At 45.0% G+C, this 25,856-nt stretch overlaps 1 protein-coding gene and 1 pseudogene across 1 annotated transcript in view; both read left to right on the plus strand.

Annotated features, from left to right (window-relative positions):
* The first annotated feature begins 3,408 nt into the window (after positions 1–3,408).
* The window catches only part of SLC1A4 (solute carrier family 1 member 4), a 34,327-nt gene continuing 11,879 nt past the window's right edge, over positions 3,409–25,856 (plus strand). Inside the window, exons 1-4 of the mRNA XM_003262459.3 lie at positions 3,409–4,363; positions 15,422–15,464; positions 17,916–17,978; positions 24,431–24,597. Coding sequence (XP_003262507.1) covers positions 3,837–4,363; positions 15,422–15,464; positions 17,916–17,978; positions 24,431–24,597 — 800 coding nt within the window. The 5' untranslated portion in view covers positions 3,409–3,836. The remainder of the gene's footprint in view (positions 4,364–15,421; positions 15,465–17,915; positions 17,979–24,430; positions 24,598–25,856) is intronic.
* On the plus strand, positions 8,613–8,729 carry LOC115838413 (annotated as a pseudogene).

Consider the following 25,856-nt stretch of genomic DNA (forward strand, 5'->3'; position numbering starts at 1 on the left):
ATGATTGTATATCTAGAAAACCCCACTGTCTCAGCCCAAAATCTCCTTAAGCTGATTAGCAACTTCAGCGAAGTCTCAGGATACAAAATTAATGTACAAAAATCACAAGCATTCTTGTACACCAATAACAGACAAACAGAGAGCCAAATCATGAGTGAACTCCCATTCACAATTGCTTCAAAGAGAATAAAATACCTAGGAATCCAACTTACAAGGGATGTGAAGGACCTCTTCAAGGAGAACTACAAACCACTGCTCAATGAAATAAAAGAGGATACAAACAAATGGAAGAACATTCCATGCTCATGGATTGGAAGAATCAATATCGTGAAAATGGCCATACTGCCCAAGGTAATTTATAGATTCAATGCCATCCCCATCAAGCTACCAATGACTTTCTTCACAGAATTGGAAAAAACTACTTTAAAGTTCATATGGAACCAAAAAAGAGCCCGCATCGCCAAGTCAATCCTAAGCCAAAAGAACAAAGCTGGAGGCATCACGCTACCTGACTTTAAACTATACTACAAGGCTACAGTAACCAAAACAGCATGGTACTGGTACCACAACAGAGACATAGATCAATGGAACAGAACAGAGCCCTCAGAAATGATGCCGCATAGCTACAACTATCTGATCTTTGACAAACCTGACAAAAACAAGAAATGGGGAAAGGATTCCCTATTTAATAAATGGTGCTGGGAAAACTGGCTAGCCATATGTAGAAAGCTGCAACTGGATCCCTTCCTTACACCTTATACAAAAATTAATTCAAGATGGATTAAAGACTTATATGTTAGACCTAAAACCATTAAAATCCTACAAGAAAACCTAGGCAATACCATTCAGGACATAGGCGTGGGCAAGGACTTCATGTCTAAAACACCAAAAGCAATGGCAACAAAAGCCAAAATCGACAAATGGGATCTCATTAAACTAAAGAGCTTCTGCACAGCAAAAGAAACTATCATCAGAATTAACAGGCAACCTACAGAATGGGAGAAAATTTTTGCAACCTACTCATCTGACAAAGGGCTAATATCCAGAATCTATAATGAACTCAAACAAATTTACAAGAAAAAAACAAACAACCCCATCAAAAAGTGGGCAGAGGACATGAACAGACACTTCTCAAAAGAAGACATTTATGCAGCCAGAAAACACATGAAGAAATGCTCATCATCACTGGCCATCAGAGAAATGCAAATCAAAACCACAGTGAGATACCATCTCACACCAGTTAGAATGGCCATCATTAAAAAATCAGGAAACAACAGGTGCTGGAGAGGATGTGGAGAAATAGGAACACTTTTACACTGTTGGTGGGACTGTAAACTAGTTCAACCATTGTGGAAGTCAGTGTGGCGATTCCTCAGGGATCTAGAACTAGAAATACCATTTGACCCAGCCATCCCATTACTGGGTATATACCCAAAGGACTATAAATCATGCTGCTATAAAGACACATGCACACGTATGTTTATTGCGGCACTATTCACAATAGCAAAGAGTTGGAACCAACCCAAATGTCCAACAACGATAGACTGGATTAAGAAAATGTGGCACATATACACCATGGAATACTATGCAGCCATAAAAAATGATGAGTTCGTGTCCTTTGTAGGGACATGGATGAAACTGGAAAACATCATTCTCAGTAAACTATCGCAAGGACAAAAAACCAAACACCGCATGTTCTCACTCATAGGTGGGAATTGAACAATGAGAACTCATGGACACAGGAAGGTGAACATCACACTCCGGGGACTGTTGTGGGGTGAGGGGAGGGGGGAGGGACAGCATTAGGAGATACACCTAATGCTAAATGACGAGTTAATGGGTGCAGGAAATCAACATGGCACATGGATACATATGTAACAAACCTGCACATTGTGCACATGTACCCTAAAACCCTAAAGTATAATAAAAAAAAAAAAAAAAAAAAAAAAAAATACTCACTGTCTCAAAATTCGGACAGCTCCTTAAAGTTCCTTGTGAAGGCATTTTGATTTGCACAAATATGTCATGACATGTTTTAAGATGACTCCTTTTTAGCAAGAAATCTATAGTAAATTGCCTTCCTCCTTAATTGAGGTTAGCCACAATTAAGTCTTCCCTTGCCTGGCACAATGGGTGGTGCCAGCTACCAAGGAGGATCCCATAAGCCCAGGAATTGGGAGACCAGCCTGGGCAACATAGCGAGACCTTGTCCCAGAAAGAGAGGAAAGAAAGGAAAGAAAGGGAAGGAAGGAAGGAAGGAAGGAAGGAAGGAAGGAAGGAAGGAAGGAAGGAAGGAAAAAGAAAAAACAAAAGACCACTCATGGAAGTCTTTAAAGAACAATTCACAAGCAGAATAAGAAAATATAAAAATATAATAACTGTGACACAGTAAAAAGACTCAGCAGAAGTTTCCCTTGTAACTCGCGTGGCCAAAGCAGATATCAAATACAAGATGAAATAAACAGGAAATCCATAGAACGTGAACAATAAGGACCGTTCAGGATGGCCAAACCGCCGTCTGCGCTGTTTTCTCGCCAGGGCTCAGGCCTGGGAACGGAAGAGGTTAAAATCCAGTGGCTTGTGTGTCAGCTTTGGTTACGTGGCAGAAAACAACTGGAAGTGGTGGCGTGAGAGCTCTGTTTCTTCTAGAAGAGTTTTGCGTCTTAAAACCCCATACCGCAGACAGCGGCCTGGTGGGCGACCCAGCCCCATCCTGGTGGCCCCAGGACACACGCCCAGGAGCGCCCCGGTGCGCGCGGTGGCGCGGCCCAGGCGCGCCGGGTTTGGTGGCACCGCGAGCCCCCTTTCTCTCGCGGTGTGGCTGCGTTAGAGCCCTAATGAGTGCATGCGAAGGCTCTCCTCATTCATCCACATCCTCTGGTCCGTCCTTTGTCTCAAGGCCGGGGCCTTGCTGGGCACCATGGCGTACTTTACCCCACAAGCCCCTGAGGACCCCTGGAAGAAGGGATCTTCCGCAGGAGGGGACGAGGCGGCAGGACCGCCCCGGGCCCCCTCACCGCGCCCGGCCCCCTGGCGGGAGAGGTCGGCGAGCTCTGGAGAGGAGCGCGGGCGGCGCGGGAGCGAAAGCACCACCCGGGAGAGACGGACCCTCCCCTCCCCTCCACTCCTCTTCCCCTCCTCTCCCCTCCCTTCCCCTCCCACAGTCCTCAGGAGGAGGAATGCCGCTGCGTTCTAAGTTCTCCGGTGCCCTCTGGCCCCGAGGACTCAGATCCCGGCCGCGGGAGAGGGCCCGGCAGGTGCCAACGAGCCCGGGCGGTCCTTCAGCCCGCACTTCCCCGCGGTCGCCCGGAGCCGCCCTCCGTTAGCCGGACGGGTGGGCGGCTATTGGCGCCAGGATTGGCCGGCGCCGCCCGCGCCCCCGCGGCCTCGGGTGGAGCCTCCCGTCCGGCCGCCCCCCGCAGCACCCGCGACGCGGGTGGGGACCAGAGGCTCCCGGCGGCGGCTCCCGGGCTGTGATTGGCCAGCGCCGCAGAGGGCGGGACGGCGGGCGTGAAGTGGGCGGGCTGGGGCCGCTCGCGCTCCCTCCTCCTTCCCCGTCTGCGCCCGCGCTCGCGGCTCGGGTTTGCATCATCTCCAGCCGGCGGCTGCTCCAGGGAGGCTGGGCGCGATCCTCTCCGCCCGCGGCTCCGACCCGCACTCTGCGCCTCTCCTCGCCTTTCTCACACCTGCTCCTGCGCCAGGCCGGGAGACCCTCGGGGCGGCTTCCCCAGAACCTGCGGAGCACAACTGGCCGACCGACCCATTCATTGGGAACCCCGTCTTTTGCCAGAGCCCACGTCCCCTGCCACCTCTAGCTCGGAGCGGCGTGCAGCGCCATGGAGAAGAGCAACGAGACCAACGGCTACCTTGACAGCGCCCAGGCGGGGCCTGCGGCTGGGCCCGGAGCTCCGGGGACCGCGGCGGGACGCGCGCGGCGTTGCGCGGGCTTCCTGCGGCGCCAAGCGCTGGTGCTGCTCACCGTGTCCGGGGTGCTGGCGGGCGCGGGCCTGGGCGCGGCGTTGCGCGGGCTCAGCCTGAGCCGCACGCAGGTCACCTACCTGGCCTTCCCCGGCGAGATGCTGCTCCGCATGCTGCGCATGATCATCCTGCCGCTGGTGGTCTGCAGCCTGGTGTCGGGCGCCGCCTCCCTCGATGCCAGCTCCCTCGGGCGTCTGGGCGGCATCGCTGTCGCCTACTTTGGCCTCACGACGCTGAGTGCCTCGGCGCTCGCCGTGGCCTTGGCGTTCATCATCAAGCCAGGATCCGGTGCGCAGACCCTTCAGTCCAGCGACCTAGGGCTGGAGGACTCGGGGCCTCCTCCTGTCCCCAAAGAGACTGTGGACTCTTTCCTCGACCTGGCCAGGTAACACTCTCCACCTCGCTCAGGGCCCAGTGGGAGACGCCAGCTCTAGGATGCCCTCCAGTTCATACACCCATATGCTCATATACTCCTAAGAGTTAATTCTTAGCTGGCTGCTGGTGGCGTTTAACGTTTTAAAAATATCAAAATGACGTCTGGAGTCTTTGCGTGCTGACCACACCTTTGCAAACAGCTGGGGCGCACCGCACAATCGAAAGAGGGCCGCATCTTTGAGCAAGAACCAGTCCCCACCGTTAGGTGGGCGTGTGTTAGGGAAGAGCCAGCCGACCCACCTGTTCTTTACTCCTTACACTCTCGCGCTGCTCTCCCCGGTAAAAATGTTCCGACCACGCCCCAAAGGCTTCGCCTCATTTTCTCCCACATGGTGCCTAAAAGCTTCTGGGAGCATTGGTTAAGTTTTGCCTGTTGGGTCATCCGGCTTGCAATCTATGGCCTTCTCTGTTACAGTCCTTGGCTGCGAAGGAAGCTGGCAATTTTCTGCAGTTATCAGTGGACCCACGGATAATAGGGCTGGGGTTAGTTGAGTGAGGCATACTGCCCAGAAATATGCCTCTCCTGAGGACTTGGGGCTTGGGACAGGTTGCTGTCCACCCCAGTAAAGACCACTGCAGAGTGCTGTGTTTCAAAGGCCTTTCTTTGTGCAAAAGTGTGAGTTCTAGAGCGGAGGGAGAGAAGCATCTTCACTTAGTTTTGCCTGCTTTTTGTAATTCTTAGAAGTTGCATTTCATCCTTTGAGATGATGTAGTATCCTTTCTGTGACTTATCCAAAACCTTGGTCTCTCCTGGTTTCTCCATTAGCCCAAAGTTCACAAATGGGGAAAATGCAGCCGGGAGGCATTTACTGATCTAACCAGGTTCAGTTGAGTGAGGAGTCCAGCTGGGCTCCTTCTCCAAATTTCTGATGATTTTGGATTCTGAGCCTTGGAGTTATTAATATATTTTGTCTTGAGTTATTGAGGCAAAGCTCCTCATTGCTGAGGTTGTGAAAAACAGCAAACCCTGGGCAAAGTGACTTGCCTTTCCAACTGTTTCCATTTCTCCTTCTGGAAAATGTGATGGCCGTCTGCACTTAAGAGAGAGATTGTTCACTTAAAACAACAACAAAAATCTAGGACATCTGTATTTAAAAAAAAAAAAAAAACACTCATGAGGGAGACCAAAAGTTCTTGCCAAAAGGGCAGATAGTGGTGGCCTATTAGGACTTTTAAGGGGATCACAGCTTTTTTTTTTTTTTTTAAGAGTCTGGGTCTTGCTCTGTTGCCCAGACTGGAGTGCAGTGTTGGGATCCTAGCTCACTGCATCCCCGAACTCCTAGGCTTCAGCGATCCTCCTGCCTCAGTCTCCAGAATAGCTGAGATTACAGGTGCACACCACCACACCCAGCTAACTTTTTAAATTTTTTTAGAGATGGGGTTTCACTATGCTGCCCAGGCTGGTCTAGATCACAGCCTTTGTTCTATGACTGGCAGCTTGATATTTGGAGTCCAAACACTTTTTAAGTTTGGAAATTAACTTTTAGGTGAGTGCTGAAAAAAAGTCTCCTGAGGTTGAGAGCACCTTTAGCCTATTATCTGTAGGATGTCGGTCAGCTCTCTCAGGGAGGAAAGGCAATTATGGGGTTAAAGGATTATTCTTTGCAGGGATCTGTGGCCCAGGGAGGGAGAATGGATGTTCAGCTCTGCCCTGCTAGTGGTCCCGCACCGGGAGCCTCAATAGGATCTTTTATCTCCAGAAGAGGGGGCAGTGGTGGTAGGCGGTACTTCATTACCTCCAGCTCCAGAAGGGACTTCTTGTTTCCTGATCATGGTTTTCTAGTTTTAGACCCAAGCCCCTTCACCTCCTGCTTCTGACATGGATGGTGACCCAGCATCATAGCTTAGTAGTGTGGGTGGAACTTTTCAATGACTTGGGCTGCACCTGCATAGAGGGCTAAGAGAGGCTTTGTTGTGGCTTGTTGGGGATAGGTAGTGTTTCACAATTCTTCCAACAGCCAACTTCATCTAATCCAGCAGCTCACGGATAAAGGTAGGGCAGGTGGTATATCCTATTTTACGACTGAGGAAACTGAGACAGAGATTAAGCGATTTGCTCAAGGTCATGGAGTGGCTTATAAAGAAGAGATTAGAAGGACTGTGGGTCTCCTACCCCATAGTGCAGGGTTCTCTCTATTTCTCCTAATCCCTCTTCCTCCAAGTCAACATGCCTTAGTAATGTCACCTGCCTAGTCTAGTGTGGCTATCTCAGAAATGCTTTCTCTGGGCCCAGAGAGGAACCAGGTAGGCATACAACTGGGTAAAGACAAATGCCCCTTTCCTCCAGCCAGCGTGGAGGCTGAGCTCCTCAAGTGAAGGAAAGTATGTGTGCACCACTGAGGTTTGGTCTTAGGCTGAGCAGCTTGTGAAAGGAAAGTAAGTCCCGAGCCACCCGGAAACGCTTCCTGAGTCTGGAGTCTCTGACATCAAATTTTAAAAAATTGCTTCCTTCAATGAAACTTCATGGATGTGGATTTCATGTGACTCTGGGCATCTTCTGTGGAAATGCAGTGCCCCATTCTTTTCTTCCTAGGGGCACATGAATGAAATGAGACTCTGCCAGTAAACGCCTCAGTTATCCAGCAGGCCCTCTCGAGGTAGCTGCTCAGAACTTAAACACCTGGAAGAGTGGGAAAGGCCTCTGATGAGTCAGCATAGCTGCTGTTGAGGCTTTGTGCTAAAGTCCATGCCCTTTCCTGATGGTAAAGTGCCCCCAAATTCCCCAGGGTCTCTCTGTCATGATTTCTAATTTGGTTTTTAAAGCTAGAACTACAAGTCAGAAAGAGATGAAGCTAGTAGGTATTCATTACATGTGTATATGTTTTTTTTTTTTAAATTCAGAATGTCATTGCTGAGTGGTTTGATTTCCCAGAACACAATGGATTAGAAATAACAATGTAGAATAGAGAATCGGGATGAGAAGGCTGGCGCTAGAAGCACTGAGAAGGGATGGCCAATAGTAGCTGGCAGGTGGAAGAATCATAGTCTCTTCCTGAGCAGCCCAGAGTTCTGTGCTTGGGAATCCAGAACAGTATAGGACTTTCAGAACCATTGTGACCTAAGTGGTTGACTTGTGACTTTTCATCCAGAATGAAATGGTTGGGCACCAAAGAGACAGAAACAGGTTATCAGGAAACTAGTCATTGTGGAACTTCTTGGTCCCTAACAATGCTTACTGGTTGTGGAACATGTCCATAACTTTTCCGTTCCTTGGTTTCCTCATCTTTATCATGGGAATCATGATGGTACCCACCTTGCAGGATTGTTCTGAGGGTTAGCTGGGTTGTGTCTAAGAGCTCTAAAGCTCTTCTGGGTTCTAAAGCTGTTAGAACAGTGCTGGCCCAATACACCTGTGCTCTTGTTATAAATAGAGTGATTGGGTTTTCCAGTTCACCTGAGCTAATGGGGATGGCCCTCTTTCCATAACCTGAAATAAATGAGGGTAGATGGGAAGAAAAGGAATGTTTAGGGGAACTCAAGAAGACTTGAAGCTAAGGTAGTCTTTAGGTGTATTGGGAACCACATGGCATCTGGAGGAGAAGTGAACAGTAACTGACTATGTTTTAGACTACTAACTAATAGAGTCACACTATGGAAAATTTGGAAAGGGAGAGAAGTCAAAACTAAACACAGAAGAGCCTTCCATTCTGAAATGGGACAGAAGTCCCCACAGATCCTCACTGACATTCTGGTTTCTTTTTCCCCTGCCTTACATGCTTATGATCTCTAGTTGACCTCTGCTGTAAATTGAAGGGATTGAGGCAACTGGTTCCTAACATTCCTTTGGGCTCTGAAGTTTGTAGTTTTCAACTGGAGAACCAGGCTGTAACTGCCAAGGAGGCAGGTAGGGACAGAGCCTAGGCCCGGGGCTCTGGTCTGTGCTGGCAACCAGAAGAATGGCCGAGGGCCACCATCTTGCAGTAGCACAGTAGGGTGTGGCCATGTATATGGTAAATACAATTAGGATTTTGTCTGTTGCCCAGTTTTCTAGGGTTTTTTTCACTGCTCGTGCTAATTTTCTTAATAGCAAACCATGCTCTGAGCCTTTCCCTTCACAGAGGGAGGTGTGCTGGACTTACCTCCTTCTCAAGGACTGGTGTGAATATGTATGATGCTTCTCAAGCTGCAAAGAACACACTACTTGAATAGGTGCAAAAAAAAAAAAACTATCAGAGACTGAGATTTAATATTAGCCTCCTGTGCTTGCCTTGGCAGCACATATACTAAAACTGGAACAATACAGAGAAGACGAGCATGGCCTCTGTGCAAGGATGACACACAACATGATGTTCCAGTGTGAAGCGTTCCATATTTTTAAATTAAAATAAGTAGTAATATTAGCCACCAGATGGCGAAGTTGAGGAGTTGTGAACAATTTCTTTACATTATTGACCGTGGCGGGTTGTTGTAACTATGCCCATGTCTCTCTCTTCTATAGGCAAAATGAAGACAGCACATCTAACAAGAATCCAAATTAATGGCATTGTCTCAGCCTAACTAGTGATGAAAGGAAAATAATAGCAGCTTGTAATTTTTTTTAAAAAAAAAGGTTTTAACTCTTGACCATTTCTTTTACCACCCAGGAGGACACCTGAATAGTTTAGAGACAGAAAAAAGCATCAACCTAGGGAGGTGGGTAGTGATGAAGAGGAGACACTAAAGCCAATCACCTGCGTTTGAAGCCCAGCTCTATGACGTACTTGCTGTACATGCACAAGCCGTTTGTCCTCTCTGTGCCTGAGTGTCCTTATCTGTAAAATGAGACTAATGAGACCTACGACCTAGAATGGTTGTGAGGATTAAATGAGTTAACATATGAGTGCTTTGCTAATATTCTAGTGTGTCCCAGCCTCTCAGGGACTGCTGAGGGCTATTTGATATTAAGCATGAGTGCTGCTCTTAACCTAATTTCCCCCAAAAGATCCCCACTTCAGGGGTTCAGCCTTACCCTTTCCAGCTGGAATCTAAAACTGGATGGAGGCCTTAAAGAGAGGATAGATTCACACCCCCATCATCAGAGTGCAAGTCCACCAGCCCCAGCCCTTCCTCAGCTCAGCCTTGTAGGGGGTACCAAGATCTGAAGGGTCACATCCCTGTTAACTGGCTCTGTAACAATAAATACTAGGGATAATAAATATTTATCAGGTGTACATACCATGCCATATCCTGTTCTGAAGAGTCTTTGAAATTTTAATAGATTTGGTAAAGAATTTTTGAACTTAAATAAAAGGAAATAATTCTGGAACAAAATATGCCCAAGCAAAAGTAAATTGTTTTACATTCTTTTCATATAGAACAGAGAAATGCATACCACCCTTGACAATAGGATCAGAAGAACAAACAGTATCAGATGTTACAGAAAGAACGTTTTTGAAGTTTTTCACTGTGTGAGCTGCATGGGTCTGCACAGCACCTCCCACAGTGGTTCTGCATTGGCCAGTTCAACCTCATTTCATACCAGTTTTTCTGTTTGTTTTAAGTAATATATTCAAAAAGTCTTATAGCGCTAGAAAAGCTTGTTCATTCATTATCTCCTGGCTCGGACTGACTTGGGCCTCTAGATTTAGTAGTGCATCTTAGACGTTTCACACGTTTTTAATTTTGACCTACCATAAAAAGTACATTTATACCCACCCCCCAACTCCCACATACTCAAACCAAAACACAGTTTCCACCAAACAATATTTTAAGCGTGATACATACTGATATTTTTGTCTAATGTATTTCATCTTTTATAAAATACTGGTTAAAGCCACATTGATTTAATGGTCTACTGATATTTGAGAAACTTTGGCCTAATACATATGTAATTCAGGTAGATCTCTCAGGATCAAACAACAGAAAAAGGAAACATTTGCAAACTTGAATAAGATGAGGAGAGCTCAGTGCTTAGAAGCATCCTAACACCCAGTGAAAGTGGGTGATGTGCAGAGGCGAACACAGGATGACCATTTGGTCCTCCTGACTTCTGGACTCTGGATTTCAGTACTCTATATCTGGGCTGTCCAATACAATAGATACTAGCCACATGTCGCTATTTAAAATTACTTCAAATGTAAATAAAACTTAAAAATCAGTTCCTTGGTGTCACTAGCCACATTTCAAGTGCTCTATAGTCCAACATGGCAGCACAAATGCAGACATTTCAGTTGGACAGTGCTGGCCTAGATGGAGCAGAAATGGGAGATGCTCAGTGACTGGGCATTGGTGTCTCTATGTGCTAAATGAGGGGCTAGAACTGGATCACCTCTAAAATCCCTTCCAGCTCAATGTCTCTGATTTCGAAAGCCCATGAAGCTACTGTGTGAATGTGAGGAGTTGGGAAAAATGCCTGAAGACAGGTCTGGGAAGCAAAACTGTTTGCCGGAGAGACAGCTGATCCTGGATTAGAAGAGAGCTCAGGAGTAAGAACCAGAGTTTACCGCAGCATCTGTGTCTGAAAGCCAAAGGAGAGAGGGAAAGTAGAGGACAGAGAAACATGTTGCTTTATTCTGGCAGCCTCGTCTCCTTGCCCTTGGTGACAGCAGGAGGGCACTGCTCCTGCTCCTGGTCTGTGGCAAGCAGAGGATGAAAGCGAAGGAGGATGCTTTCTATGGTGCTTCAGCTCACTGCCACCAGGAGAGCCCTTCCCAGAGATTGTTATCTGAGAAATGAGCTCTATAATCTAAAAAAAAGTTCAGCCCTCCCATTGAATGTACATATTTTTTAGTTGGAAAATATCAGTTATTACCATACTTTTTATATAAGTTTTTAAACAATTTCAAGGTATGATTTATATACAATAAATGCACCCACTTTAAAGGTACAGTTCAATGAGTTCTGACAAATGGATAACTCATGTGACCACCACCACAATCAAGATACTGAACTTTTCCATCACCTATGACTCTTCTCAGCAATCCCCATTCTCCACCCCTGGCCTCAGGCAGCTGACCTGCTTTTTATCACTATAAATTAGTTTGGCTTTTTCTGGAGTTTCATATTAATGGAATCATTCAGTATGCACTCTCCTTTGTCAGTCTTGTTTTGCTCAGCACAGTGTTGCTGAGATTATCCGTGTTGTCACGTATATCACTTGGCTTCTTTTTATTGCCAAGTGGTATTCCGTTGTATGGAGTTTTCATAATCTTTGTATGCCTTCATCTGTTGATGGACATTTGGGTTTTGGACTATTATGAATAACACTGTTATGCATACAGGTCCTTTTTGCAGGCATATATTTTTATATTTCTTGGGTAAATATCTAGGAGTGGGCCGGGCGTGGTGGCTCACACCTGTAATCCTAGCACTTTGGGAGGCCGAGGCGGGCAGATCACTTGAGGTCAGGAGTTTGAGACCAGCCTGGCCAACATGGTGAAACCCTGGCTGCATTAAAAATACAAAAATTGGCCGGGCACGGTGGCTCACACCTGTAATCCCAGCACTTTGGGAGGCTGAGGGGGGCGGACCACGAGGTCAAGAGATCGAGATCTTCCTGGCTAACATGGTGAAACCCCGTCTCTACTAAAAATACAAAAACAAAATTAGCCAGGCCTGGTGGCGGGCGCCTGTAGTCCCAGCTACTCGGGAGGCTGAGGCAGGAGAATCATCTGAACCCAGGAGGCAGAGGCTGCAGTGAGCCAAGATCCGCCACTGCACTCCAGCCTGGGCAACAGAGTGAGATTCTGTCTCCAAAAAAAATCTAGGAATGGAATTGGTGAGTCCTATGGTAAGTGTATGTTTAACTTTATCAGAAAACTGTCAAAACACATAACATTTTTCTTAGGAACTTGATTTTTGGGGGGCAGAAGTTGCTCTTTTGCTTCTGGACCCCTCTGTTCCCATTGGATTTTGTAGACTAGATATTGTAGACAGTCTGAAAACAGGTCGGTGTGCCAGTGGCTGTTAGGTGTAGAAGTTCTGGGTTAAGGACAGGGCCTGTTCTGGGTAAGATGTTACCAGGTTATTGCTTGTATGAAGAGATTGGGCAGGACAGATAGACGGAATTAAACAAATAGTGTTGTGCTCTTTAGAAGAGAATGCATTTCAAGGCTGTGGGAAAGGCTGTGCTTGTACCAATTGAGGAAACAGCTAATCCCTGAAGGATGTGAGGTATTCGCCGGGGAAATTGTTTCCCATGAGGAAAGTGGAGGGCTTCTAACCCAACTCTTTTCTGAACTTCCTGGTCCTCATGGAGAGAGAAACTTAGAGCAGCTCAGTCTGTCAACAACTGAGGATTGTTGTGTGGTGGATACAGAACAGAGAGACGTTGGCACAGGGCCCCTTGCTGCTTCTGACTAGGGCAGAAAATGGAAATGAAATGCCAAAGGTAGCCCCCAAGACTGAAATATGTAAGAAAGTTGCTTTGTAATGGAAATAATAACAAATGTAAGTTGTTATTCATCTATACTCTGAAAACTAGCCAATATAAGTTGCCAGTCTGTTTCTACTTTTTAAAAAGTAAATATAGCTGTGATAAGAATCAAACTTCTGGTCACACTTTTGCAACAATTTAATTCAGCTAAACATTAATTTTTTCTGCTCAAATGCAGACACGTACTCTGGTATTCTCTAAATATGCTAAAAGCAATTCAGGTTCTATGGACAAGTTTGGGAAATGCTGTGTTGCAGGCTGTGCATGCTGGCCGTCCTGTGAGAGCACCCTAAGTGTTCTAATGCAGTGATTTTTGCATCTTATTAACTTTGTTGGCTGGTATATTGCTGCATAACAAACTACTACACATTTAACAGCTTAAACAGCTTAAAATCTCACATATTTACTATCCTACAGTCTCTCTGGGGTCAGGAATCTTGGCACAGTTTAGTTGGGTCCTCTGCTTCAGAGTCTCTTAGAAGGCTGCAATCGAGGTGTTGGTCAGGGCTAAGTTCTTACCTGCAGGTCCACCTGGAGAGAGATTCACCTCTGACGTCATGTTGTTGTTGGCAGAATTCAGTTCCTTGAAGTTTGGACTGGGAGCCTCAGTTGGCTCTTGGCTGGAGACCACCTGCAGTTTCTAGTCTCGTGGGCCTTTCTAACATAGCAGCTTGCTTCATCAAAGCATGCAAGCAGAAGACAATAAGAAGAGTCAGCTAGCACAATGGAAGCTACAACCTTATGTAACCAAATCGTGGATGTGACATCCCATCATCTTTGCTACATTTGTTCATTAGAAGCAAGTCATAGGTCCACCCAGACTAAAGGGATTACCCAAAGGTGTGAATACCAGGAGGCCATCTTAGACTCTGCCTGCTACAGCTGGGTTGCAGCCAGACCTGCCTACCTCTGAAATCCAATGCACTGCAAATAGTTGCCTGGAGATGCTGGTGAGCAACCCAGCTTCTTACAGAAGTAAGAATTAGTGGATAAGTTTGACACAAATTGTTAAGAATGATCCAGAGTCTTTTGCTCTTCTAGACTTACTCTTCTCGCAGGAAGTGAGAACAAATGGACTGTCAGCTGGAATAGAATTTCTTGTATATCGGCCGGGCGCGGTGGCTCACGTCTGTAATCCCAGCACTTTGGGGGGCTGAGGCGGGCGGATCACAAGGTCAGGAGATCGAGACCATCCTGGCTAACACGGTGAAACCCCGTCTCTACTAAAAATACAAAAAATTAGCCGGGCGAGGTGGCAGGCGCCTGTAGTCCCAGCTACGCAGGAGGCTGAGGCAGGAGAATGGCGTGAACCTGGGAGGTGGAGCCTGCAGTGAGCCGAGATCGCGCCACTGCACTCCAACCTGGGCGACAGCGAGACTCCATCTCAAAAAAAAAAAAAAAAGAATTTCTTGTATATCAAGACCAGCATCCTACACAGAGCCCTCAGTAAAACTATTTGCATGAACAGATTTTGGGCTCCATCAGCTTGATTGCCCTCGTTTTATAACAAATGTTTATAATATCCTTAATTCTAAGATGAAATCCATAAATAAAATGTCCCTGCCCACATAATTTCAAAATATCAATATGATGTAACTGTAATATACAAAACAAAAGGAAAATAATTATAATAAAAACAATGTGTTTCAATATATACATGCTCTAAAATAAAGTGGTTGAATGCTTACTCCTGAACTCAGAATCACTGCTAATGAGATAGTTATAAATGCAGACTGTTACTTGACACTGGGTGTGGAATTAGGGACTCAGATTCTACAATTTGCACTGGTGGTGTGATTTTCCAGGAAGACAAATAATATTTGGAAACATTCTGAACAAAACAAAACAAAAATCACCCCATAATTTACAAGTAGTTACACTTCTGGAAAATTCAGTATATGTTCAAATTGTGAAAAACAGAAACTTGTTTTGGAATTAGTTTAGTCTTGAGTAATTATAGATAAGGTTTTTATCTACAGGTATGTCATGCAAGACATTGGAGGGCCTTGAGACAATTCATCATACAGGACTCTACTGCATTTAACAGGACAAATGTGTGGGGCCTGGCATTTCTCCCCACACATTCCCCCCCAGTTCAGGAATGCCTCAATTTTGCAACAACAAAAACGCCCTTGGATTTCACTAGTGAGCAGCACCACTTGACATTGCAAACCACTGCAATGGTGCCTAACCTCTAGGTGAGAGGAAAGCAATGCAGTTATAGACTTGGTTGGACACAGTTAAGCTCAGATATCAAGGAGTACCATGAGAGAGATGAAAATGAAAATCAGTGGCTTCAAAGTATCTACTGTGGCCCAGCAGCACAGGCACAGTTAGGGTGCTTAAATCAAGCAAAAGATGCAGTGTCAGCTGGGGGTGGAGAGAGAACACCGTGTTAGGGTTTTAGAAGTGGACATCTCAAAGCAGATACTTTGCACACCGAATTTTAAGAATACTGATGAAGCCAGGCTCCATGGCTCATGCCTGTAGTCCCAACACTTTGGGACGCTGAGGCAGGAGGATCACTTGAGCCCAAAAGTTCAAGGCTGCAGTGAGCTGCAATCACACCACTGCACTCCAGCCTGGGCAACAGGGACCTCAACTCTAAAAAATTGTTTTAAAAGAATACTGACAGAATGCTTTCTTTTCCAACAGAAACCTGTTTCCCTCAAATCTTGTGGTTGCAGCTTTCCGTACGGTAAGGCTTGATACTTTGCTAAAAATATGAAACTTTGATGGAAGAAATGTATCAATTACTGCTATAGAGTTAGGTAAGGTAGAACAGGGAGAGATGGTGGTGTTAACAAAACTTGGTAAGATTGGCCTAAACTTTTATAAATGGATACCTAGAGTTAAAAAACAACAACAACAAAATAAATAAATAAAGACTGAACAAACAAAACTTTCCAAAATGTCCCACTGGTTCCAAAATTTGTTTATATTACCTAAGAAATACCCTCAAATCACATTTTGGGGATGTCTTAAATATTGTAGACTTTTTTTAAACAATACACTTTTATATTTTTTTCTGACTATAAAGATAATATGTGCTCACTGCAAAAAAAAAAAATTAAAATACAAAGAAGTGTCAGAAAACAAAAATCATCCATAGTCACTGTCTAGAGCTACCCATTATTTTGTTATACCTCTTTCAGATGTTTTTTCTACACGTGTATACACATACATTTTAAAAATAAGCATACAGGCTGGGCGCAGTGGCTCATGCCTGTAATCCCAGCACTTTGGGAGGCCAAGGCGGGTGGATCACTTGAGGTCAGGAGTTCAAGACCAGCCTGACCAACATGGTGAAACCCTGTCTCCATTAAAGATACAAAAATTAGCCGGGTGTGGTGGCCTGCACCTGTAATACCAGCCACCCAGGAAGGTGAGGCTGGAGAATTGCTTGAACCTGGGAGCTGGAGGTTGCAGAGAGCCGAGATCACACCACTGTACTCCAGCCTGGGCAGCAGAGTGAGACTCCATCTCAAAATAAATAAATAAATAAATAATAAAATAAAGATAAGCATACATAGTATGTACACACACTACACAACACGCTTCATAGCCTGCTGGGTTTTTTTTTAAGGCAGTATATTGTGAATATTTTCTCATGTCGGTAGCTACTCTTCTGCATAACGCCACGGCCGTAGAGTATTCCATTGTAAGAGCATAACATAATTCTCTACTAGTCCCCTACCGATGGATGTTCAGGTTGTTTCTGATTTTCCCCTATTTTTTGGCAATGCTGCAAGTAACATTCCTGTGACCATTCTTTTTTTTTTTTTTTTTTTTTTTTTTTGAGACGGAGTCTCACTCCGTTGCCCAGGCTGGAGTGCAGTGCCAGAATCTCGGCTCACTGCCAGCTCTGCCTCCCGGGTTCACGCCATTCTCCTGCCTCAGCCTTCCAAGTAGCTGGGACTACAGGCGCCTGCCACCATGCCCGGCTAATTTTTTGTATTTTTTAGTAGAGACGGGGTTTCACCGTGTTAGCCAGGATGGTCTTGATCTCCTGACCTTGTGATCCGCCCGCCTCGGCCTCCCAAAGTGCTGAGATTACAGGCGTGAGCCACTGCGCCTGGCCTCCTATGACCATTCTTTACACAAAGGAATATAAAGGCCTAGATTATATGGTCTAATCTGATTGCTTTTTACAAGCAAAGACTTTTCTGTTTCTACTTAAACCTCTCATTTTTGTTTTGTTTTGTTTTTTGATCTGCATATAAGCACAGGAGTGACTGTATATATAATGTGAGGTAGGAAAAAAATATAGGTATATGGGGCTTTTTTTAATGCCTGTCACAGAGGAGGCGGGTGGGTTTGTTTGAACACCTCTGCCTTTCTGTAACACTGATAAAGCTGAGAGAAACCAGAGCCCAGCAAGGGCAGGCAGAAAGCAGGCCTTCGTGTCTATACTTCCTAATTGCCTCCTCCTGACAGTTTGAGGACCAGGTGCCCTTCGAAGGGGCCAGGAAGGACTGTACTAACAGATTCCGCTTGTTAGTACATACTGCCACAGGCAGACACCTATGTGCACCATGCAGAAGCATGTGAAATCAACCAGGGGACCAAAGCTAGAGAGACGTCTCACTTCCGATAACTGAGTCCCCCTGAAGGCTCAGTTACATGACGCCATCTTGCCTCACATCCCTGGCTTTCAAGAGTGGAGGCTCAAGCCAGATCAGAAAGAGACGGTAGAAGCAGTCATGCTCAAATAAGTTCTAGAACAAAGTGGGGCATAAATAAATGAATGAAAATAAAATGATACAATGAAAAATGAACTTTGGCATTATGCAGTTAATGCCAAGGTTATTCAAATAATGACATACAAGGCTGAGGAAATATCAAACTATCAGCATAAAATTGTGCAGCCCTCCTTCTCCAAACCATTGCCCAAAGAACGTAAGGAAATTCTGTTTCCTTGGGACAGTAAGCAACCCAGAGACCTCTTGAAGTATCTGCTGACTTGGTCCTAATGTAGCTTTTGTACAGTTCTCAGAGGCTCTCGTCAGGCCAGCCAAGTGAGGAATGCCCAGGACACTCAGTGTGAACAGTGACAGAAGTAGCGAGAGCGCAGCAGTGCCCTTGGTTCCTCTAGATCGGTCTTCACCTGTGCACTAACAGTGGGTTTTTTTTTTCCTCTTGATTACAGTATGCAACTGATTATAAAGTTGTGACCCACAACAGCAGCTCTGGAAATGTAACCCATGAAAAGGTAAAGCTTTTTATAAGGTCACTTGTAAAAATATGTCTAAAGCAAATCTTATTTCTTCTTTGAAGGAGCATACAGGACGTGGGCTGAAAACTTTGGGGTTTGAATGGGCTATTGGAGCGAACAGGTTAGGTTTGCTCCTTTGGTTATTTACATGGCCAAATACCATGTTGCTCTCAAAGCACTACAATCCTGAGAGGATCCGTAAAACATTTTGTTTGTTGATTTATTTGTTGTTTGTTTGTTTGAAACAGGGTCTGCTTTGTTGCCCAGGCTGGAGTGCAGTGGTGTGATCATGGCTCACTGCACTGAACTCCTGGCCTCAAGTGATTCTCCTGCCTCAGTCTGCCGAGTAGCTGGAACTACAGGCGTGTGCCACCATGCTCGGCTAATTTTTTTTTTTTTTTTTTTTTTTTTATGTTTTGTAGAGACAGAGTTTCACCATGTTGTCAAGGCTGGCCTTAAACTCCTGGCTTCACATAATCCTCCCACCTTTGCCTCCCAAAGTGCTGGGATTGTAAGTGTGAGCCTGTGCCTGGCCCCAGAAAACATTTTATAAAACCTTTTCTACCATCTGGAAATGTAATTAATAAGTGATTTAAACTACCCCTACACCTATTACATTTTTTAAAAAATCAACATAAGGGAGAAATAAAAGTAATTTCTAATAAAATAATCCATATTTTACCATGTAAATATACAACTATACTAGAAGACATAACGAAGTTTTCAGATACTTGCATTTACTTAGAATAAATAAATTGAGATTTAAAAGCAGTGAGATAGAAGTCAACTAAATATTGTAGGCACATTTTTTGCTATTTTTCTGCACATTTTGAAATACATGCTAAATATTTTTGTATACGTATACAGAATTACCCCAAACGCAACAGCTACAAGTGCAGACCAACATTATGTCTCATACTAGTGACTTGGATATTATTCTAAAATGGCAAATAACACTTGTTGAAGTTCGGAACAAAATAAAGTCTTCCTTCAGTTTACATCCACTTGATATTCTTGGAAAATCCAGTGAATACTAAAACTATGCAGAAAAAATATTTATGGGTAAAATGGAGTTAATCCTAGCTCAGTGCATTTTAAACAGCTTTTTCTCCCTATATGACTGTCTGATAGGATGCTCTGAGGCCTGGGGGATGTAGGAAAGTCTACATTTGGTTGCCTGAACATTTCAGAATGGTTGGCATTCTTAGTACCCTGCCTACTATTTCCCAGTAAGACACCACAATCATTATGACAACCAAAGTGCCCATACACATTCCAAAAGTCCCCTAGTGAATGATATCCCCCCTGTTCATAAATGTGAATCCAGTCAGTGGCTCTTGATTTTAAAAAATGGAGATCACTTCCCTCTGTCTGGCCAGAGGACGTGGCTGGACGTCCAACTGGGCCCCTTCTGACAGGCCCTGGATTCCACAGCTGGGCACATTGGGATGTGGGTGTCAACTAGGCCTGCTTTCCAGGTCAGTAGCTCACTTCTGCATGCCACCCTCTTGGCACAGACACTTTCCAACGTTATTTCATTTGAGCCTTAGGACAACCTGATCAGGTAGGATTTAGTACCCCCACTACAAATTACTTGAAATGATGGTCTTCCAAGGTTGATCAAGGCCATTTTGGCCAGTTTAAAAAAACTAATTGTTGCCCAGGTGCAGTGGCTTACGCCTATAATCCAAGCACTTTGGGAGGCAGGGAGGACTGCTTGAGCCAAGGAGTTCATGACCAGCCTGGGCAACATAGCAAGACCCCATCTCTACAAAAAATAAAAATTAAATAAAAGTTAGCCAGGCATGGTGGCACATGTCCATAGTCTCAGCTACTTGGGAGGCCAAGGTAGGAGGATTGCTTGACCCTGGGAGGTCAATGCTGCAGTAAGTCATGATCGTACCACTGCACTCCAGCCTGGGCAACAGAGCAAAACTATGTCTAAATAAATAAATAGAAACCAAGAGTGATGAGTAAATGCTAGAACACTAATTGTCTCTGCAATAACTTTAAGTTTTGGCAAATATGGCTGCTGTGACTTCTCCACTGGAAATACTGGTTACCTGTGAGCATCCACCTCAGCTGACATACACTTGCCTTCACTGTAAATTTCACCCAGGCATTTAAGGAGTCAGGCTTTAAGAAAGAGGCTGGGTACAGTGGTTCACGCCTGTAATCTCAGCACTTTGGGAGGCCAAGGCTGGCAGATCACCTGAAGTCAGGAGTTCCAGACCAGCCTGGCCAACATGGTGAAACCCCGTCTCTACTAAGAATATAAAAATTAGCCAGGCATGGTGGTCGGCACCTGTAATCCCAGCTACTTGGGAGGCTGAGGCAGGAGAATCACTTGAACACAGGAGGTGGAGGTTGCAGTGAGCCGAGATTCTGCCACTGCACTCCAGCCTGGGCAACAGAGCGAGACTCCATCTCAAAAAAATAAATAAAAAAAGAAAGAGGGGCAGTGTGTCCTCGCTGGTTCCAGGCTTTCCTAAACCCTGTGGTGAGAAGACTGTGTAAAGGCATAGCAGGTGAGGGCCTTGTCCCCAAGGTTGGGATATTGGTGACAGATGAAGTCAAGGACCTAGCCAGGCATCGTGACTCACGCTTGTAATCTCAGTGACTCAGAAGGCTGAGGTGGAAGGATTGCTTGAAGCCAGAAATTTGAGACCAGCCTGGGCAACATAGATACGTATCTAAAAAAAAATTTTTTTTCTATACTAGCCAAGTATGGTGGCGTGTGCCTGTAGTACCAGCTACTTGGGAGGCTGAAGTAGGAGGATCCCTTGAGCCAAGGAGTTTAAGATTACTGTACTCTAGACAGCAACAGAGGGAGACTTTGTCTCTAAAAAGAATTAAATCAATCAAGGACCCAGAGGCTCAAGGACACTTGGAAGGGTGCCTCTGACCCGTGGATCTATCTCCATGGCCACTTTGATCCCATGTAATAACTTGCCACAGACACACTCCTCCTAGGCTTTAGTTGAATCATTAATTCATCAAACAGTGATTTATTTGGCAACAGCCAGGTGCCTTTCCCAGGTGCTGGACTCCAGTAGTGCTCAATACAGTCAAAGCCCTGCTCTTACAAAGCTCATGTTCTAGTGGAGGGAATCATGTAATAAATAAGTATATGTCAGCCAGTGATAGGCACCAAGAAGAACATTAAAGCAGGGCAAATAGGAAGAGTGTGTTTGTGTTTGTGTGTGTGTGTCTATGGTGATGGGTACTATTTTAGCAGAGTGGTCAGGGAGGTCTTCTGATCAGGTGAGGGAGGAGCTATGGGGAGATGTGGGGGAAAAGTGATGTAGGCAGCAGGAACAGAATCTGCAAAATCCCAGGGAGACTGGCCGGGATGCAACTCTGGTTGTTTGTAGTCCCCTAGCCCCACTCAATGCTAAGTTTGCCCAGGTGTGTTACAGCCAGCATACCTTGCTCCAAACCCCCCTGCCACCAGCCTCCTCTACAGAAAGGGAGTCATTTCATTGGAAAAATTATTGTAATTGTCCTCAAATCTGAGAGTTGGTTCGAAAGCTGGAACTGCCTGACCTCAAATGTCACACCTTAGAATTGCAGACCCGCTGAAACCAGCTCTCTTAATTGTTAAAACAATTTTCTTACTGATGTAAGAAATTACATAATAAATGTGCATAGTTTGGGGGTACATGTGATAATGTAATACATTCATATAATTTGTAAAGATCAAATCAGTGTACTTGCGATGTCCATCACCTTAAACATTTGTCTTTTCTTTGTGATAGAAATATTATAATTATTCTAGCTATTTTGAAATGTACACTAAATTATTGTAAAATATAGTCACCCTACTGAACTATCAAACACTAAGTGTATTTCTTCTATCAACCTGTACATTTGTATCCATTAATCAACTTCTCTTTGTCCCCTTTCCCCCTACCCCTCCTGGCCTCTAGTAACCACCAATCTACCCTTTGTCTTCATGAGATCCACTTTTTTAGCTCCCACATATGAGAACATGTGATATTAAAACCAACTTTCAAATAATAATTGAATTTTCTGGTTTCATTGAATCTTGACCCTTAATTCCAGTTAGGACTTGGGACATTATCAAAAAGCGTGAGTTGACAGCCCCAAAGTCAACACCAGGTGTTAGCCATCCAGTTCATAGAATCCTAGTAGGCCAGTAGCAGAGCCAGCAATAAATCCCCCAAATCATCTCTCTCCCCCAGCTTTCAGCTGTACCCACTGCACCCAGCTTCAATAAGTCAAGTCCTGGGAGACAGTAGTGATATTCAGAAGTCTTGGCCAGGTGCAGTGGCTCACACCTGTAATAATAACACTTTGAGAGACTGAGTTGGGAGAATCACTTAAGCCCAGGAGTTTGAGACCAGTTTGGGCAATTTAGGGAGATCCCATCTCTACAAAATAAATAAATAAACCTAGCCTGGCATGGTGGCACATACCTGTGGTTCCAGCTACTCAGAAGGCTGAGGTAAGAGGATTGCCTAGACCCTGGAGATCAAGGCTGCAGTGAGCCGTGTTCACACCACTGCACTTCAGCCTGGATGACAGGGTATAACCCTGTCTCCAAAAAAATAAATAAATAAAAACAGTCGTCTTATTGTCTACGGAATTAAAATAACATTTTAAGAGGAAGACACTCCAGACAGAGTGAGCCTAGAATGATCTCCAAGATATTCCATTAATATAATAATAGTTCTTGTTGGTTTTCATTTGCCAGACACAGTCTAAGTACTTTACATATGTTAACATATTTAATTTTCATAGCAACTTTACATATTAGCTATTGTGACTATCTCCATTTTATAAATGGGGAACTGAGTCACAAAGAGGTTAAATAACTTACCTAGACTCCCACAACTAGGAAGTAGTGAAAGTCAGGCTCCAAAGCCAGTGCTCCTTAATTACTATTACTGCTGCTTCTCTATAAGTGATATCTATGAACATAAACAAAAGCGCCCTATATGGTGAACACTGTCCTCACATTGAAGAGTTGGAAGAAAGGCCAGGCGTGGTGGCTCACGCCTGTAAACCCAGACTTTGGAAGTGCTGAGGCAGGCAGATCACCTGAGGTCGGGAGTTCCAGACCAGACCAACCTGACCAACATGGAGAAACCCACATGGAGAAACCCCTTCTCTACTAAAAATACAAAATTAGCTGGGCGTGGTGGCACATGCCTGTAATCCCAGGTACTTCAGAGGCTGAGGCAGGAGAATCACTTGAACCCAGGAGGTGGAGGTTGTGGTGAGCTGAGATTGCCCCATTGCACTCCAGCCTAGGCAACAAGAGCGAAACTCTGTCTCCAAAAAAAAAAAAAAAAGAAAAGAAAAGTTGGAAGAAAACGAAAAGCTACTCCATCACAATTTTTATGAATCCATGGCTTTTGGTACATTTCATGTGAATCACACCAGCCACCTAGGTATCTCCAGTTAATTTGGAAATTAGAAAAGTATGTAGAAAGAAATTTGTGATGATTTTGAGTACCTATCATTTGCCAGACACTTGCGCTAGGGCCCAGCCGTTGCGCTCAAGCCGCAAGGGCTAGGGAACACCAACGATTATTTCATAACATGTGTTGGTGGGATCAAATGTTTGTCTAATATATGCTTGCAGTAAGGAGATTCAGCATTGCTGGAAAAAATTAAGAATATAGAATGTCTGTGCATTTTAAGTCACTGATTTAGGAAAGAGTATCCTGAAAAAGTCCAAGTTGATCATGAAAATCTTCTGTGAAGTTTGTTGGCTAGGAGGTCACTGTAAGAGCCTCACAACAAAACTCTGTGGACATTTAGGAGTCAAAGTTACAGTCACTGATTTGTCATCTGAAGGAAAATTTTTTTTTTTTTGAGCCGGAGTCTCGCTCTGTCGCCCAGGCTGGAGTGCAATGGCATGATCTCAGCTCACTGCAACCTCTGCCTCCTGGGTTCAAGTGATTCTTTCTCCTCAGCCTCCCAAGTAGCTGGGATTACAGGCACCTGCCACCATGCCCAGCTAATTTTTGTGTTTTTAGTATAGACAGGGTTTCACCATGTTGGTCATGCTGGTCTCAAACTCCTGACTTCAGGTGATCCACTCGCCTTGAGCCACCGTGCCCAGCCTGAAGGAACTTTTGACTAACCAGTTCTTCTTTTAAAAGCAGCCCTTGGAGGTGGTTGTCCAACCCCTACTTAAATATATTTCCATGACAGGGAGCCCACTACCTTCCACTTTAACCTATGCCATTTTGGGCAGCTTTCAGAGTTAACTAGAAGAAATTTTTGCTTGTTGGCTTTCTGTATTCTCAGACTACATCTCCCCTTAAGTTTCCTACCCCTTTATTTGCAGAATTGCTATTGTTAAAGAAAATATGAGCTTTTTCTCGTTCTGGGTACAGTGTTTCAGTCTGGTGGGGACACCAAGCAAATCCATCTTTAATTCTCACTCATCTGTTCTATCCTCTCTGATCCTGCAGATCCCCATAGGCACTGAGATAGAAGGGATGAACATTTTAGGATTGGTCCTGTTTGCTCTGGTGTTAGGAGTGGCCTTAAAGAAACTAGGCTCTGAAGGAGAAGACCTCATCCGTTTCTTCAATTCCCTCAATGAGGCGACGATGGTGCTGGTATCCTGGATTATGTGGTGAGTGCTGCCCTGCCACCTACTCTCTCTCTCCTTCCTCCTGCCATTCAGAAAAGAGTCCACCTTGCTGTTCTAGGTACCTGTGTGGGGCCACCTGGCACAATGCTGTGTATGTGGTTGATGCACCATGGGCCAGGCTTGGTACAGGGGATGACGGAAGTGGGGACAGTTTCTCTTCTTGTCCAGGACCTCAGAGAGCCAGGCATGCACCACAGTTACCAGTCATCTCCTCAGTGTTCACACTGACCCCTTGGTGTTTCCATCACTGGGATCTGTTTATGGGTTCCTACCACCAGCCAGTTCATGTGGGTTGCCCATGTCATCTTGTGGGGCAGTGAATTCCATTAGTTTGCTATCTGTTGCATGAAATAAGGTTCATTTATCTGAAAATGATAGACTTGAAGCTTCAAAGGGACCCTTTACTATAGTAGTTCACAGCATAGAGGACAAGGACAAGTCCATTTTCACCCCATGCATATATAAAGTTGGAATGCTCTTCTTTTATGTAGGCTTTTTTTTTTTTTGAAACAGAGTTTTGCTCTTGTTGCCCAGGATGGAGTACAGTGGCGCGATCTCGGCTCCCTGCAACCTCCACCTTCTGGGTTCAAGCTATTCTCCTGCCTCTGCCTCCTGAGAAGCTGGGATTACAGGCATCCGCCACCATACCCAGCTAATTTTTTTTATTTTTAGTAGAGATGGGATTTCACCATGTTGGCCAAGCTGGTCTCAAACTCCTGACCTCAGGTGATCCACCTGCCTCGGCCTCCCAAAGTGCTGGAATTACAGGTGTGAGCCACTGCGCCTGGCCCTTTTATGTAGGCTTTTAATTTGTAAATGTTTCTTTGTGTGATATCAATGGAAAGCATGATTGTTAAGTAACAATTCTTAGATTATTGACTAAAAGGTAAAAATTTGACCAGCTCCCTCACTCCGAAATCATACCAATTCCAGTATCAATCTCTCATAAGCTTTATCCTGCTGTTTTACCCAAACCAGACCTCTGTGACTTCTACTTAATTTTTTTTTTTTTTTTTGAGACGGAGCCTCTCTCTCTGTTGCCCAGGCTGGAGTGCAGTGATGTGATCTCAGTTCACTACAACCTCCACCTCCTGGGTTCAAGCGATTCTCCTGCCTCAGCCTCCCGAATAGCTGGGATTACAGGCACCCACCACCACGCCCGACTAATTTTTGTATTTTTTAGTAGAGACAGAGTTTCAGCATGTTGGCCAGGCTGGTCTCTAACTCCTGACCTCAGGTGA

The sequence above is a fragment of the Nomascus leucogenys genome, chromosome 14 (genome assembly GCF_006542625.1).
Source record: "Nomascus leucogenys isolate Asia chromosome 14, Asia_NLE_v1, whole genome shotgun sequence".
In the NCBI taxonomy this organism is placed as follows: Eukaryota; Metazoa; Chordata; class Mammalia; order Primates; family Hylobatidae; genus Nomascus; species Nomascus leucogenys.